The 17913-nt window shown below is 34.8% G+C and overlaps 2 protein-coding genes across 2 annotated transcripts in view; one reads left to right on the top strand and one right to left on the bottom strand.

Moving 5' to 3' along the window:
* Positions 1 to 5208: 5208 nt before the first annotated feature.
* LOC142635998 (general transcription and DNA repair factor IIH subunit TFB2) lies at positions 5209 to 13932 on the bottom strand. The gene is made up of 15 exons (XM_075810057.1): positions 13628 to 13932; positions 13111 to 13278; positions 12211 to 12279; positions 11524 to 11617; positions 11236 to 11336; positions 11073 to 11118; positions 10929 to 10988; positions 10747 to 10815; positions 10364 to 10447; positions 10164 to 10247; positions 9086 to 9171; positions 7284 to 7374; positions 5912 to 5992; positions 5612 to 5686; positions 5209 to 5535 (listed from the first exon to the last, which is right to left on the bottom strand). The coding sequence occupies exons 1-15, from the start codon at positions 13738 to 13740 to the stop codon at positions 5398 to 5400; spliced, it is 1359 nt and encodes a 452-aa protein (XP_075666172.1). The 5' UTR covers positions 13741 to 13932; the 3' UTR covers positions 5209 to 5397.
* Positions 13026 to 17913, top strand: part of LOC142635997 (putative nuclear RNA export factor SDE5) — a 106477-nt gene continuing 101589 nt past the window's right edge. Inside the window, exon 1 of the mRNA XM_075810055.1 lies at positions 13026 to 13036. The gene's annotated coding sequence lies outside the window, so the exon portion shown is untranslated. The remainder of the gene's footprint in view (positions 13037 to 17913) is intronic.

The raw sequence follows: 17913 nt of genomic DNA on the forward strand, positions 1-17913 counted from the left end.
CACTTAGATTGGAATATAGAACTTCCTCAGGTGAATTTCAATGCTGTAATATCCTTTTCTTAAAGTCTGGTTGTTCAAAAAAAAAGCCATATATTTCTTTGCATTTAAAAATTCAAAAATAAAATACATATGAAAGATAGTAAAACCCAATTTGTAGTTTTTCCTCTGTCCAGAAAAGAGAAACAAATGATGACATTATGCCCAGCCCATTAAACACATTATCACTTTTTTGGCTCTCAATGAAGCTAACCAAACTGATTCGATTTACAATTGAGTCTGCGTTGAAGGTCATATAGTGATTATAGGCTAAGCCATTTAGGCATAGAAAATTCTTAAGCCCACACAGTGAAGTTTCCTAAATACAAGGTCATTAGCATTCCCCTTCATGAAGTCCAAGGTATAGGTAGAACCCTTTGTGAGGGTTGGAGTGATAAGGATTCTGGAGTATTGTTTGAAGTCTTATGTCTGTATCTCACCATCCTTACGAGTTATGACAGAACATTGGTATAGTCGATGTTGTGTTTGATTTGGCTCTTCATTTAGATGCACTCATAGTTTTTGAAAAATGCCATGGAAATCGATTGTTAACTGGCAGGTTGCCTGCAATTGAAATGAAAAAAAAATTAGTATTATGTGACAGTTTAAGTGATTAAATAACCTTTTCTGTTTTCCTAAATGTCTGGTTGGGAAGTTCTAATTTGGTGTTTACATGCTTTGGATAGTCAATCTAGGCTCCAGACAAGTCTTGGTGAATGGTGACACTAGTGGAATATACAGTTTTAGTGTGATCTCCATTTGGGCGAAGATTTATGGTTTAAATCAACACTTAAATTCTTTATTAGGCTAGAATTTTCTTAGGTATGAATGCTAGCTTGGATCATCATGCTTTAAGAACTTGCTTTAGTCAACTGCTTCTGTAGCTGTTGGGGGGGGGGGGGTATTGCAAACATTTTAAGAAGCTGCTAAAAATTTGTCAACAAATTAAAGAAAGAAAGGAACGAGTGAATAGATATATGAAACCAAGAAATCAGCTATACAATACGGTAGAGGTAAATTTGCTTGTCAAAGTTCACTATGCTGATGAACGTATGATGTGCTTAATTTCCTCAGATCACTTGATATTTTCATTTTCATTTTAAAGAGAAGGGGAAAATTATGATATTTTTCCCATTTAGGAAGGCAGAAAGATAAAATAAGATTCCTTAGTTTCCCCTCTTACAGATTAGTGAATTATCTGGGCCAAATCGGCCCAATACCACCTTTTTACAAAAATTTTAGGCAAAAAACACGGTTTCGAAAATAATTGGAGATATACCACTTTTTCCAGTACTCGAGCTCACAAATTATTGTTATTACATATTAATTCATGCAGTGAAAATGTATTATATGGTTATAAAACTTATGTTTATTTGGGTTGGCATAGTGTCAAAGTGAAACCATGTATACTGCCAAAACATTTATTAGTGTCAATCCGACCTATTTTGCTCCTTGTAAGTTTGTTTACTTGTGTTCCTTGCAAATATGTATCTTAACAAATCTTTGATGCATCAGTAACACTGTAATGTAATATATCCAAAGTTCTTTAGTTTTCTTTTCATCTAAGCTAATTTGTAATGTGTCATTAACATTATTTACTTGTAATGATATGTTTCCAAAGCTTTTGTAGCAATTTAATCTTTATTACAATAGTTTCTTAATGCAAGCTCTTTAACTTCACGTTTTCTTGATTATGCTAAAGGGTGTGAATAAATTAGTCTAGCTTATAACCAAGCTCACTTACAATTAGGATTTTTATTGGATTGGATGTTGTCACAGTAACATATTTAGCCAGCAAAAACACAAATGCTTCACTTTCCATGCATTTTTTAGATTATAGAGTATGCATACTCTCCATAGCTGATAACATCTCTATATACATAGCAGCATTCAATCCCATATTCTTCAAATCATACTTTAATCAAAGGGGAAAATGCAGAATGGACTCAGGACTTTAGATTAAAATCAAAACCCTATTTTTTTTCAATTTAAAATAGTAAGTACCTAAAATTTGAGAATATCTATTGCAAATATTGGAACCATATTATTATCACAAAATAGAGTATCCAAAAGGTATGCTAGTAATATTTATATAATCTTTTGTTCTGCATACCAAGAAGATAGCTGACTTGTACAAGAATCAATTTTTATTCATCCTCCTTGTTTTGGTCATTTAAAAATAACAGAATCCTTTCACTTCTTACTTCAATTATCTTCCATGATAGGTGATTTTTCTTACATGGATTTTTATATTCACATCATTTTAGGCAAAAAGAATTGTGTGGCAAAGAAGATTGCAAGATATGTGATAATCTTGATGTGGATCAGTCATGCATATGTTAGTTTTATCTTTGAAATCGCTTTTTGCATTCTAGATATTCCTTTCAATGCTTTTTTTTAAAGATGAATGAGAAATATTTTTATAAACTACTAAAAACTAAAAAGCAATGTACAGTTACCATCTCAACTCACAGACCAAAAGCACTCCTAGTCCTAGTAAAGAGCAACTATACAATTGCATGTCATAGTAAATGACAAAAAACACACATAAGGAAGAAGTAGCCTTTGTAAAACCACCTTACCAGCAACCAAAATCTAAACAAACCCCATTTAAGAAATGCACTGCAAAATCTTCAAGCTGAAACTCCAAGTATTGCAACAACTCTGTTCGAGAGAGAGCCTTCATATTTCAAAATGCCCTTTCCAAGGATAATTGCATTTCTTCGATGCCAAATATCGTAGATTGCTCCTAAAGCTAGCTTACACACCACAGCTTGGAGAGATTTTCCCCTACACTTTTCCACTCTCCATTATGTGATGTCTTCCCATACAAACTTGGGAGCCTGGAGATGGCAACACCTCATTAACTCTTTCCTAAATAAAGAGCACTAAAAAATGTTCACTACAAATCAAATGGATTTTAAGAGTTTGTAATAAGCGAGAACTTCATGCAAATGGATGTTAAAATTTTTATATGCATGATTAAAACACTCCAGAAATTGTGGCCAACACCGATTGATACTCAAGTTTAACAGTACCCGAATCCTTGAAACTCGAGTATCAAATGGCATGATACACTCGACAGATCGCGGCCAACCCAGATTGGTACCCGAGTTTACTGGACTCGGGTACCACAGTATACAGTACTCAAGCCCAGTAAACTCGAGTACTGTCTGGCATATTTTAAATCTGAAATGCCATGTTGGCAAGCCACGGTGGAACTATAAAATCTAGTACTCGAGTTTGGTGAGCTCGAGTACTGGAAAATGTGGTAGATCCCCAATTATTTTCGAAACAGTATTTTTTGCCTAAAAATTTTGTAAAAATGTGGTATTAGGCCGATTTGGCCGAATTATTTGTCTTATTACTGTTACAACATTTTTTTTTTTTTTTATACAAGATAGAATTTCTACTCTAGCCTAATCTAAGTGTATATATGTGTGAAGCTCTCTCCTGGAGACTTGAACCCCGGCCTTTACTCCCCACACTTCACAAGCATTTATACCTGTGGAGTGACCATCACACCAAGGGTGTGCAGTGGTACAACATTAATTGTTAGATCATTGTATTTTTCTATTATATTTTGTTGCCATTTTTATTTTGCATAAAGAGTCGGACTGCTTTATGTTATCAACCACCATCGCTGCACAGATCAAACCCTTTTTAAATATCATTTCAAGTTCCCACATCAAACCCTATGGAGTCAGAAAGTTGGGTCCGTGTAGCCAATTGGTAGCCAAATTTCCTGACAAGGGATGTATCCGTGAGATCTCGTCACAACTATAGAAAGCGTTCATCTTAGTGTGATATCCTGTCTAGGTCATGCACATATGCAAAGAAGCTCGGTTAGGCCAAGTGGGGGTCCTAGATGTTGCCTTGAATTAATTTTTCTACTGCACAACTTGAAATTGCAAGGATGATCAGTTGTTTACATTTAGCTAAAGCTTATTTCACCCTCTTACTGGACAACAGTCTTTGCACATTAGTGTTAGTAAATGAGAAGATGTTAAACTCGATAAAAAGGTCATATGAATTTACTAATGCAGGTGCTGGTTCCATGTATACATAATTTCCTTTGCACGTGGAATGGAGTCCCCTTACCCCAACCCAAGTGCTATTCCTTCACAATCACCAACCTGCAAAAGAGCCCTCCTCTTCCTGAGTATATAATCAACCTTGCAATTTTGCCAATGTTGCTGCACATCTGGTTGTGCGCAGTAGGCACAACAAAACTTTTAACTTGAGAGTGCTTTCAACCAGGATGGTATTAAATTTGATCTGGAGGAAGAATGGATGGTGATGTTTGCAATCCTCTTTGGTTGGATGAGACTCAAAAGTCTGGATTCTCAAGTTGATTTGTTAAGGAAAATTTGTGACTAGTAGTAACTAAGAAGCTTTCATAAAAATTAGATAGTATTTACTTGTGAAGTTTTAAATGATTACCTACAGATGACATTGATGTGAAGAGGAATGGCAGGGAAAAGCATTGCACAAGCCACGCTAAGCAAGAGAGTGGTCTGCTTGATGTTGATTGCATTGTTGTTTTGGCACTTGTAAAGAGTGTAAAGTTCTACAGGTTTTTTTTGGTGTACATAGCATTCTGTATTTTAAACCCATTGGGATGTGATTAAGATGTTGAAATAACACACTTGAGAACTTCTTGTGCTTATATGTGCTTGTCTTTTGGTAAGTCTATTGATTTTGCATTTTGAATTCTTGTAGAATGTATTATAAGTTTATAACATAACGCATTTTAACTAGTATCGTCCACCAGTGAGTATTGAACGATCTCACCCACAAGGTTTCCACTTTTCCTCTAAAGTGAGGAAAAACAATTTGAAGCAACAGTTATTGGCCACAGACCTCCCATTCATTATTGCGAATCATATCAACCGATACGGTGAACTTAGTTTCTCAACCAAAAAAAAAAGATATGGTGAACTTTTTTTTTTAATCTAAAAAATATCCTTCTTTATTTTGTCTAAAACGCATTGTTTATTTTCATTAAATACGAGACTAACTCCAATAAGCTGTATCCATATCACAAGTAGCAGAATGATCATCCTGCCTGCCTTAACACCCCCCCCGCCTTCACCCTACCTTCACAAATCATAAGTTACATTTTCCAGTTCCCAATGCCTGATCCTCTCCATCTTCGGTGTATTCACAGCATTTTTCCATGATGCATGACTCGGTCTTTATTGGCAAATCCAACATAACTCTAGCAAAATGGAAGAATCTGATATCCAACAGCCCCAGAATGTACACAAACCATGTAGCATGTCCCATGTATATTGCTCTACCTGGCTGCTTGTATTGCCAGTAATTCATCATCAGAAAAAAGTTGTAATAATATCTGGCCTACTGCTTTTGACCGCGTAAATGGTCTCGCATATGGATGTGTATTTCTGCCTTGACAACAAGACGCATACGTTTTGAATCCTCCCATAGCAACCCATTCCACTCTCGTGCATGGTCACAAGCAGCCTCAAAGATTTCCTGTCGGACAAAAGACACAATCAGATCCAGTCATGGGAATATGAAGACGAACAGATCACTCTTAAGATATTTTTACCCTAGAAGGAAATTCATCATAATAATGTGCAGGAGTCATCTCAACCCTATTCAGATCTGATTCCCACAGCCTAATCTGCCACAGGAGTGCATTTCAAAATGTCAGAAAACAAAGAAAAACACGGCAATTCTAATTGCAATAACTAAGAAATTTCAGGAACTTTGTTGTTAGGTAAAATAGAATGGCCAAGTCTGCTTTTAATGGATTGCCGGTGGTTACATAGAATCACATAAATTGAATCACAAGAAAGGAGCTATAGTATATTCGTTAAATACAAATATGAATATAGAGAACTGAAACCTGATCTGTGACATTTTCTGGCACAGTTGGTATTCTCTCTGCTACACGAGGATGAGCATTCTGCTGAAGAAAAGAAATTATCTGCGAATATAGTTCAGGAGTTAATTGAAGCAAAATATCTTCCAGAAAGACAAAATAATGACAGAAAAGATGCTAACATTTTAGCCTTCCAATATTGCAGAACCAGTACAAATGCAACAACATTTTTTGCCCAAAAGAATACCAAAATTAATGTGAAAGTAATTTGTGGGTGCATCTTAAGAAAGGGAGGACTGTAGCAAGGTGTTTTGTCCATGTGCCAACAAGTTTTTTTATTTATTTAAACAATTGAACCTGCCTGTGTCTCTTCCATGGTGGTACAACAGTACAAACCACCAACAGATCAAGACACCTACATTATGTGCATGTTGAAAAGAGCATACCATTATAGCGATTTTGAGCATTTGACCATCTCTTGGATATACTCACTGCTAATAGTTATATTCCACTTATTTGTTATAGATTATTCAACCTAATAGGCAATATCTTTCAAGCCATAAGAAATGTTGTCACAATCCCTAAATAGCCATTACAATTTATAGAGTTGACTGAAGCACTGATGTGAAAAACAGCGCCATGCTTGTGTCGGACGAGGATACCGAGCCAACAGGCGGACATCTGTGTCTAGTACATATCCAGAAAGAAAAAAATAATAATAATTGGGACTCGGCTCCAACACAGTCAAGACAAGGCTACATAAAAAATTGAGAAAAAAAAAAAAGAAACGAAATAAACAAAATTTGAAGCCTCAGATCTCGTTGGATCTCCACTCAAACTACTCATAATGGTCAGATTGGTATAGATTTCGCTGGTGCATCTTCGACTTTATACCCAATAGATTGTTGCTTCTCTCTAATTGTTACGGCTGTGGAGTATATGGTGCAAAGAACAGTGACGAAAGATAATATTTAAGAAAATGTGGTAACAATGAGAAAGAGAGACATTGGCCACGAGAGAAATAATAGAAGATCCGTATTCCCAAGATAATTTCATCACAAGCAATGACTCTTCAAATAATTTTCCAATTGAAACTAAAAAAATTGACAAGTAGTAAGATCCCAACATGCAACTTCCTAAGTGACATGATTAAATTAGCCTCAGCTAAAAGGTTCTTGTGGGTTTGGATTAACTTATTCAGGCAAAGGATTAAAGAAATACAATTTACTTTATTGTAAACTAAAAGGATGATTGGAGAGGCAAACAGGGACATAGACATAGATAGGTTTGAGTGGCGTACAATAATCCATAATGCTAATCCAATTAGTTGGGATTAAGACTAAGTTGAGTTGTAAACTAAAAGGTAGATGAGAGTAGAGTAGAAATCAGTACTTGCCTGATCTGCTGTAATACCATTTTCGAAAGCATTATACAAACTTTCTTTTGTGATTGCCCCAACTATAAGATTTGGAAGTTGATACTCTACCCTGCATATAAAAACACAATACTTTTCATCTCAGAGATGATTAACATATATAAAAAGACCACCTGGATTCTCAGGCAAGCAGGATGGTGGTAAAGATCGAAGTGCATTAATAATTAGTCAAACTCCACTGTATAAACAGATATAGGCAATTCAAGACGTAAATTCCATTAAAGTAATACAAAGGAGAGAGAGCTGATTTTTGGACATAAAAGACAATCTATATCCCATGATTAAAATTAAAAATAAATAAATAAATTGATATCATAACAGCTATTTATCGACACTCAGTATTTCTAGAATTTTTTTTTTTTTTTTAAATGACTTCAGATAGCCATAAAAATCATTATTGGGGTCAATCACGGATCCTTAACAAACTAGCTAGGGTTGGCCATATGTATTCTTTTTTTCTATTCTATTTTATTCAAAGTTGTACTCTCTGCTACTTCCTTAGTTAACATGTTCTTTTTTGCTACTTCTATTAATGTTATTTTTGGTCTTCCTTTATCTTTTTTCACTCCCTTAACTTGAATCAACTCACTTTTTTTCACAAGTGCATAAATCACTCTTTTCCAAAAATGATCAACTATCTCAAGTGACTCTCCCTAATTTTTTCATCAATAGGGATCATCACTATCTTTAAATAAATTTCCTCATTTTGAATCTTATCTTTTCTTGTATTTCCAGTTATCCATATCTTAACATTCTTATTTTGAACTACACTCATTTCATGAATATTGCTTCTTAACAACCCAAAATTTAGTACCATAAAGTCTAGCTAGTCCAATAGCAATATTTAAAAATAAAAAATAAAAAAGAGAAAAAGAACCTAATAGGTATTCTACTATCACAAGATACTCAATCTCTCCATCTCTGTGAATTATTGCTCCAAGATGTCAAAAACTATAGCTCTATGGTGTCTTTTGACTATCAAGTCTTATGGTACATTTATCTCTGTTTCTACTTTTTATTGGACTTACATTCCATGTACTCTATTTTTATTCTACTTAACCAAGGGACTTCCTCTTGAATCGATTTAGTGAACTCATTCATCACTAGTGCAAATAGATATGAACTTAATGTCAATCCTTGATGCAAATGTCTAAACTCAACTGTGATGCCTCCACTTGTTCTCATACTAGTTGCAACTCCATCATACATATCCTAAATCAACTTAATATAATTTAGAGGAATTCATTTCTAATCCAAAACCCACCACATAATTTCACTAGGGACCGCCTCATATGCTTTCTCTATGTCAATAAAACCCTTATAGAGATCCTATATTTTTCCATTAGATGTTTAAGTAAGAAAATAGCATTCATTGTTGACCAGTGACCACCCTAGCGTATAACTAAATTGATTCTCCAATATGGTTGTTTTGCATCTTAACCCATGTTCAGTTACTCTCTATCAAAGTTTCATAGTGTAACTCTTAAATTTAATTTCACAATAATTTGTAAAGTTTGAAATATCTCCACTGTTCTTGTAACTAGGTACCATATTCATCTATTCCTCCTCCCAGTACTTTTAGACCTCATCCAGTGATAATTGAAAAGATAACAATCTCATAAAACACTTTAAGACCATTCTAACAGTCTTATTAAAATTAATAAACCCACAAATCAAGCTTTGCTTAGGAGAAAACATTGAACCCAAAAAAAAAAAAAAAAGAGAGACGACCAAAACCCTATCAAGCAAATTGCCTGGCATACCTTGAGAAAAGACGTAGAATTTCACAATGCAACTTTGAAGTAGAGTACGCATACAACCTAAAATTTGTTTCCACAACAACAAATCCCTGGGCAAGGAGAGAAGAAGCAAGAGCTGAAATATTAATTTACAAATTTTTATCCACTACTTATTTATAGAAGTGAGGACTGAGGAGAAAATGACTATTATATTACAAGCTGAACAAGGGAAAAGAAATATAATGAAAGAACAATAGGATTTTATCAAGTCTAAGGTTTATATGAGACAAAAAAGATTCACAGGAAGAAAATTATAACAGGCAGAAGCTCTCAGAAAAATGATTCCCTGTATGATGAACAAAATAGCTCCAACAAACCCAATCCATCCTATAAATCAGTTTTCAGAACTGTGAATGCCAGAGAGGATAAAAATCCAAAATAGCTCAACAACAGAATCAGGTATGTAATAGAACAAATCAGCCATAAAAATGTGAGAGCAAACACCCAGCAATTTATGGACCACATTTCAGGTCACCATTGTAGAAAATGATGGTAACTACTAACGGTGCCAACAATTAATAGCTAGGACAGATATTCAAGTATATAAATTTTTCGTTAAGAACATCCAAACCCCATGTTCATAGAGATATAGGAACTATGATAATCTATTTCTGCCTTCTCCAACAAGTTTTCTGTACTGTTTGTGGCTATAATGGTACAAACGAAGAACTGATGAACAGATACAATCAGTTTTGAGGCTTCATTGTAAAATAGAGCAACACCAGGCTAATTGCAGGAGCTAGTGGGGTGCAAGACATGTACACAGAGGATATTACAGAGCCAAACCAGCAAGAGTATACAGGCACAGGTAACGTACCCTTTGTCACAAATCAAAACAATAATGCCAATCATATGCATAGAAAGTGTAAGTTGGTTATTGTCTTCTTCTCAGGCATAAGGTTATCAACTGGGAGACAATGATATCACAAACATACAATAATGATGAATGGAATCAAATGCAACCACAAAGACAACGGCAGACAAACAACAAAGGATAAATCTATTGATTGAACAATAATTCCTGACTTCACAAAGAACACACTTGTTTCCGTGACGATGAATCTGTTAAGCTCACTGAAAGATTGGTAGCTAATTTAGTAGGTATAAACCAACTCTCTTTCCTGCCCTGTACACGACACCAAAAAGAAGAAAGAAAATCAAACCTCTAGCAAAGCAATTATTGATCTTTATATGAGGGATAAATGGCACATTCTACAGCAAGAACAGCAGAAAACAGAATACCTGCTGAAGTTTTACCAATCCCAAGTCTGTTAGGTCCTTAATCGTATTCCTCTGAACTTCAGTCAATGTGTTACTATTATATGCCTAAAACACAATAAAAGTGAACAACATTACACCAAGGTGTGATATGCAATAAACAATAAACTTCTTAGAAAGAAGGCAAAAAGGCCTCGAGATATAACATAAGAAAAAGAAAAGATACAGTTATTATTCTTTTATAATAAGTGAAAACAACTCATAGACGTGCATATAAGAATCTGTAATCTCACTCTTCACCCTTTCTTTTCAGGGGCAGTAGATATTATTTGGTTCAAAGTCCATTCTCACAAAGATACAAAAACTAGTTAAAGCAACACTAAGGTATATCAAGGTATATCTAATACCTCACCAGTGACATGAAAGCTAAGCTCTAATAGGAATGAAATTAAATCAGCTGGATCCACACCTCGCTCCTGAAACAAAATTAGAAAATCCAGATATAAGATGGAACACTGGTATTAGAGATGGGGAACTATTAACAAAGGAACTGGGGAGTGAACTACCAAAGAAATCTCACTATCCATACCTCAGAATTAGAGATGTATTCTCTGATGATGTACCAAAGTTGTGCATTGGTGTCCATCAGCTGTATTTTGCACAGATCAAAAATAATTTCAAGTAAAACAAAACATAAAAAGTGCAAGCAGCTTATGAATCATAAGATGCATACCAAGAACTGGAAACCACTTTCAGTTAATCGTGGAGCTTCTTTATCCCTGTACAAATGCACATACACAGCACAATACCAGATATAAGACACAGTAAGCCCATACTACACAACAAACAGGGGAATGTAAATGACTGCAAGAAATTAAAATAATACAGGAGAAGACCTTTGACTCAAAAGGCCTCTCTGGAAAACTTTCATCATAGAAGAGCTGATATTTGATGGCCTTTCAGCTTGAGCCGAGCTTATAAGTTGGAGCAGGAAACACTAATTTAACACAATAGCAAGTCACAAGAGAGTCTAGCTTTAATCAAGAAACTGAACAACGGGTATATTCAAAAAGTAAAATTAATTTCATTCACGCAGAATAACATGGTAAATAAGAGTCAGAGAAAATTTTCAAATACATGCACAAATAAAACAGACAACAGAAACATATAGTTGAGCTTCACACCTCCCATTGTCCAATGGCATACACATCAAGATCCTCCACGCTTGGGAGCCTCACGGTTATGTTAGAAGGCATTGGTTCCCTTGGCAAAACTTCACTGCCATATCAAATAATAAGGTCATGTGCCAAATAAGATTAAAACATCTTGAGCACTGTAATTAGCCAAACATAATTGAATGCAGGATCATATTTTTAATTTTATTTATATCATTGATAAAATAAGATTTTAAACTAATATGGTAACTCTAACAACCTATAAGCAATCTGAGGCCATAAATTAAATACATTCATGACCAAACATGGCAGCAAATGGTGAAAGTAAAAGGAAAAAGAGCAGTGCATGTTATATTTTACAAAGCTACACATCCAAGGTTGTGATTTGTATTCTATGGGGGGTGGATGGAGGAAAACAGGAAAAGAAGGTTTCTATTTCATAACTTTTGTCAAAACTTTACCCTGAGTTGAATCCTTTAGAACTCCATATTGTAACTAATAAAGATCATGTAATGTCTGCATGAGTGATGTACAGTATACATGAAAAACGGTAGATTTATCCTATTTTCTGTAATTATTAGATTCTCAAGTCCCAATGACCCACAACCCACAAAAGAATCCCCAAAGGAAAGAAATGCATTCATTTAAGCTAACTGATATAGAGAATAAAAGTCAGATTTATGAATCTAAACTCACCCGTGTGTTAAAAGTTTTTGGAGGTTTGTCTGAAATGTTGGATTGATTTTGTAAGTTGTTTCCTTTCTCCTGCCAGCAAAACATGAAGTTCATTAACAATGCAGACAGAATAGATAAAACTATACTCCAATAATTTAAAATTGATTATTAGAAAGATAACGGTGGTGAAAGTCATTTCAAGGTATATAGACAAATTATATGGCACATTTATCAAAAACAAAAACATTCAAAAATAAAAAACTAAAAGACTGGAAAGTTGTGGCATTTTATTACTTCCAACAATATGCAACTCATCTAAATGTACTAATAATTCCAAAAAGAAATTAAAAGTAAAATGAAAGTGGACAACCTTTTGGAGTACTCACATCACATTATGAGGGAGAACTGAAAAAATTATATTTTCATTCTTTGAAAAAAAAGGAAGGTATGATGACATTTCAAGCAATGTCATGCAGTCAAGAGTAAATCTCAGAGATCAGGGAAAGAAAAAAAAAACTGAAATCCAAACATGTTTTCTTTCTCATATCCCCAGTTTCCCACAAAATAAGGCATTGCAATATGATGGGCAAGCGCATAGATGTCCAAGGAAACTAGTCAAACTCAGATATTTCACAGCATTATTGTAAATGTTTTCATGGTACAGAAAATATTCCATCCTAAGAGGTAGTATGTCCCGCTAAACTCATTTCTCGTTTCCATGTTTTAGGACAAATTTGGTTCTTATTGGAGTGAGAGGAGGGGGGGGAGGGGGGGAAGATTAAAAGAAAAAAGGTTCTTAAAACAGTTATTCTCCTCAGCAATCTACTCTTTTATTTCTAATCTCTCTTTTACACTTTCAAATAAACAGTTATTCTTGCATTTTCAAATGAAATGTTGTGTAAAGAGAAGCTGGCCGCATACCTGTCAACAGTTTCAGAGAATACCCTTAACTGAATCAACCTATCAATCGCAACTCTATGCTTCGAGGACCCATCTGGAAGTACCCACACCTCCATTGACTTGGCAGTTATCGGAGAATCAATGTATAACATTTGTAAAACATACTTCTTGGCCAAAGGTGGCAAAGACCTGAGAAACTCACCCAAACACAAAAAAAAAAACCCCATTCAGCACAAAAACAAAAAAAAAAACAAAATTTGCACGATAACTCTCTAGGACTGAATGCGACTGATGAATAAGGAGTTTCCTCTTGTTCTTGGTTTTTTTTTTTTTTTTTTAATCGAAACATATTTTAATCCCAACATCAGGAATTTTGATATTCAAGTCACTTGTGTGTGTGTGTGTGTGTGTGTAAGATAAACTAGGTCTGAAGCAATCACATCACATTATAAGTGAAAAAGCAAATAGCAACAAAACCTCTAAAAGTAAAACCAAAGTGAATAAGCATAAGTGAAGGGAATGAAAGGGAGGGAGAGACCTGAGAATGGCTTCGCAGATGAAAGCGTTGTCGTAGAGCTTGTCAAGCTTCATGGCCGGCAAGGACGCCACCATGTCCATGAAATTCTTCGCTATTATCTTTACCTCTGGCATTCTGATCTCTCTCTCGATCAAGCTTGCTTAGGGTTTTGATTGAAGCAAATGGTTTTAAACTGTAGAAAAGTGAGAACTTGAGCGAGCGAACTCAAGCTTGCTTCTCTTCTCTTCTCATCACTGTAAAAGGTGTTTCTATATATGTCCTGCTTTAATTGCGAGATGGAGAAGAAGGATTTTTTTTTTTTTTTTGAAACAAAATTTACCACTGCTGTATAAAAGCCGTAATTGCGTAGTGGCTATTTTCTTAATGGCAAATTTTTAATTATTTTTTTGAGTAAGGACAAGCTTCTAAACTTTATAATAATTGATAATTCGGCATAAATATACTTTTGTCCTCTACGTTTTGGGGTCATTTTTATTTTAATTCTTACATTTTTATTTCATCACTTTTAATTCCTAAATCAATTAATGCGTTTTATTTTGGTCCTTACCATTACTCACTTAACAGAAATTGCTGACGTGACAAATAGCATCCACTGTTGGCACATTAAATGCTGACATGGCCAATAAAATAATATTAAAAATGTCACGTCAGCTTATAAATTAAAAAAAATTTATTTATTTATTTTAACTAAATAAAAAAAATTAAAAACAAATTGTTTTAAAAAGAAATTAAATTTAAAAAAAATTACATTATGTTCTTCCCAGTAGTTCTTCCTCAAAATCAAGAATATGCCCACATGAAACACCCAAAATAAAAAAAGTCACAGATCTACAAAATACAAAGACCAAAGATTCAAAACACAATGCATGGCCAATTTCCCTTTGAGTCGGATCCGACGCTTCTTCTTCACTTTCTCTCTCTCTCTCAATCCCCAAACCCACTCAAACCTCCGACCCATCTCCCTAAATGGATCGCTCGAGTCAGCGCCACGCCACCCGACCCAGCCCTGGATTCGGATCCGGCGGCGGAGGAGGAGGAGGGTGACGCGAGGACTGTTGGAGCGAAGGAGCAACGGAGACTCTAATCGAAGTGTGGGAAGAACGTCCAGTGCAAGAACCGTCAAAACGACGACGGAGGACGTCGCCGACGTCGTCAACAACCGTCAAAACGGCATCAAGCCACGTAAGACCGACATCAAGTGCAAGAACCGGCATCGGATTCTGACTCAAAGGGAAATCTAATAAAAAAAGAGAGAGCAGTTTGGGGATCAAGCTGGTGGAGATTGAGAGAGAAGACGGAGGAGACATGGGATGGGGATATGGAAGGGACTAGTTTTTTGAGAGATGGGTGTTTTCGCCAATCGCAGCGTGAGAGGATTGAGAAGATTTGGGTGGGGAGATCGGGTTGTAGCGGGTCTGGGTTTGGGTTTGGGTTTGGGTCGTGATGGTGGTCGACGGCGAGAGAGGCGTCTTCGTCTGCAAATCTGTTCTGTTGAGTTTCTTCTGGGTTTCTTTCCGATCTAGGTTTCTTCTTTTTTAGCTAAAGTTTTGGTTTTGTTGAGTTTCTTGTATTCTATTTGTTTGCTGGGGAAATAGAATGATTAGAAAGAAAATTAATTGTTGGGGTTTATTTAGTTTTCGAAAGAATGATTTTTTTTTTTTTTTTTTTTTGTGCTGATCTAGTTGTGCTTTGTTTGGTTCCAAAGAACAATGAAAGGAAATGGAAAAATGAATTCTTGAGTATTGGAAGCAGATGATGAATTTTGGTTCAGCTGAATAAAAGAGATTTATTCATTTTCTTGACTATCATACAGACTTTTTATTTGATTTAATTTGATGTGTGGTTTTTGATCTGTGTTAGGTGGGCTTGATCTGGTTTTTTATCTGTGTTTTTGATGATCTTGAATGGTTGTTTGTTGTTGTTGTTGTTTTTTTTTTTTTTTTTTTAATTTATGGGTTTGTGTTCTTAGATTTGGGTTTGTCTTCTTGTTGTTCTTGTTCAAGCACTTTTAGATCTCAATTAATATGATTTTTTGTTTTTAATTTTGTTTATTTAATGAAAATTAATAATTTTTTTTTTCATTTAGATGCTGACGTGGCAATTTTTTAATGCCAAAATAAATTTTTTAATTATTATTTTACTGTGTCGTTAGCCACGTCAGCAAATTCTGTTAAGTGAGTAACGATAAGGACCAAAATGGAACGCGTTAATTGATTTAGGGACTAAAAGTAGTGAAATGAAAATGTAGAGACCAAAATAGAAATAACCCCAAAATGTAGGGACCAAAAGTGCATTTATGCCTTGATAATCCTTCCATCCCACTTTGTTTGTCCTGTTTAAAAAGTCAAACTTTTTAAGGAAACATCATTTATTATCTTATCGGCCTTATAAAAATGTATAAATTTACAAAACTGCCCTTAAATAAATTTGTCAACTTTTTTAAAAAAAAAGTTATTCTTAATGAGTCAACTAAAGAGGTGTCTTAATTAGATTGATTTTTTAAATATTTGTTAGTTTTCTTTTCAAATAGTTTTGAAAATAAAGTAGGAGTATAATAGGAATATTAGTAAATTAATTAATTTTATTTTTTAAAAACAGGACAACATTTTGTGACATTCCAAAATGGAATAGAGAATAAACAAACTAGGACGGAGGGAGTATTTAATTAGTGAACACAATTTGACTTCCTACTATAGCTCTAAAAATAGGCCCGTATTAAGTGCAATATCAAATGTCATAAAAAAAATGTGAGTGTCTTTTTTTTTTTTTTAATACAAGATATAATTTCTACTCTAGCCTAATCTAAGTATATATGTGTGTGAAGCTCTCTTCTAGAGACTTGAACCCCAACCCTTACCCCCACACACTCCATAAGCACTTATACTTATAGAGCGATCAGTGCACCAAAGGTGTGCAGTGGTTAAATGTCTTTCTTATCACCAATTAGTTTTGAAGTGGAGTGTCACGGCTTATGATTTGACAAATGGTATTAGAGTCAAAGTTATGAGCTCTAGTCACCGGAATGTCATTTTGAGTAAGGGATTGTTGGGGATCACAATTCAACATTCAATATTGCAATTTAGATTATGGAATTGATGCCCTCGGCACCTGCCACTCCTTTAAAAATAAAATAAAAAACTGAAAAGATATGCATTTTGTTCACGAAAAATCACACATCCTTATCAACATTAGCAAAGTACAACAAATACATGGGATAGATTCAACCATATCCTCATAACATCGACCACAATCAAACAACCTAGGAGTGAACAACCCCTCACCCTTATAGTAAATTCTTAATTCCTTCAATAAAGACACAAAAGTTTGAGATTTTATTTTTCAATTTAACACTAAAATGCTAACAATTTTGTTAGTTAGCATCGTTTCCAAACTATTTAAAAAACTAACATCTCGAGTCTCTTAAACTCAAGTTCACTGTAGCAAATTGGGTCTGTAAGACTCAACTTCCATGTATAACTTGAGTCTTTAAGACTCAAGTTCCTTCAAACCCAAATATCCCACCGCAAACAGACTAGCCTAGAGAACACAAAAAAGGAATCCGGAGACAAACCAAACCAAAAAACACAGAAAACAAACATTTGGTGCCAAGATCAACAAACCCAGGTTGCTCTGGTGCCAAGATCATCAAGCCCTGTGTCAAGAAAGTGATTTTTGGGTTTGGGTTTTTGCTTCAATTCCAATATTGTTATTTTAAGGGTTTGGGTTTTTTGCTTTGCTTTTGAGATCGTTATTTGAAGGGAAGAATTGTCTTGAGTTATGGGGGCTTGGAAGAAGAGAGTGTAACGGCAGTGGAGAAAAGAAAAAAAAAATGAAGATGGAAAGAAGAAAAAGAAGGAAGGAAGAAGAAAGAAGCTGGAACTCAAGTTTCTTAAGCTCGAGTTGCTAGAGTAACTTGAATCTAAGAGACTTGTTAGCAAAATTGTGTTATTTTAAAAAAAATCCTAGAAGTTTGTACTTAATTGGCACGTATTATTGTCGATAGTGTTGCTGTCGGTTTTGTCTATGACTGCAAAAGGGAAAATGATACTTGGGTCAAGTTGAGATAGGTATTGCACCGTATGCAATAGCTATTAATAGTTGGAATTAAGGAAAGTAAAAATGATAAAAAATAAAAAGAAAAAAGAAAAGAGAAAAAGGTGTTTATGAGTTGAGAGGAGGTAATTGTACGGCCCGATCCTAATCCCTATTGGGTCACCAATTTGTCAGTCACCACTCACAAGTCAAGATCTGTGAAAAGAAAAGGTCAAATGTTTCCGTTAGAGTCA

The sequence above is a fragment of the Castanea sativa genome, chromosome 5 (genome assembly GCF_040712315.1).
Source record: "Castanea sativa cultivar Marrone di Chiusa Pesio chromosome 5, ASM4071231v1".
Classification (NCBI taxonomy): domain Eukaryota; kingdom Viridiplantae; phylum Streptophyta; class Magnoliopsida; order Fagales; family Fagaceae; genus Castanea; species Castanea sativa.

What these genes read in the sequence shown, in the direction of transcription:
- LOC142635998 (XM_075810057.1), bottom strand. Translation starts at nt 13,740, where the DNA reads ATGCCAGAGGTAAAGATAATAGCGAAGAATTTCATGGACATGGTGGCG. An exon ending in ATCTGCGAAGCCATTCTCAG is followed by an intron (nt 13,279 to 13,627) that starts GTCTCTCCCTCC and finishes TGAGTTTCTCAG; the next exon opens with GTCTTTGCCACCTTTGGCCA. An exon ending in ATTCATCGTCACGGAAACAA is followed by an intron (nt 9,172 to 10,163) that starts GTGTGTTCTTTG and finishes CTCCTTGCCCAG; the next exon opens with GGATTTGTTGTTGTGGAAAC.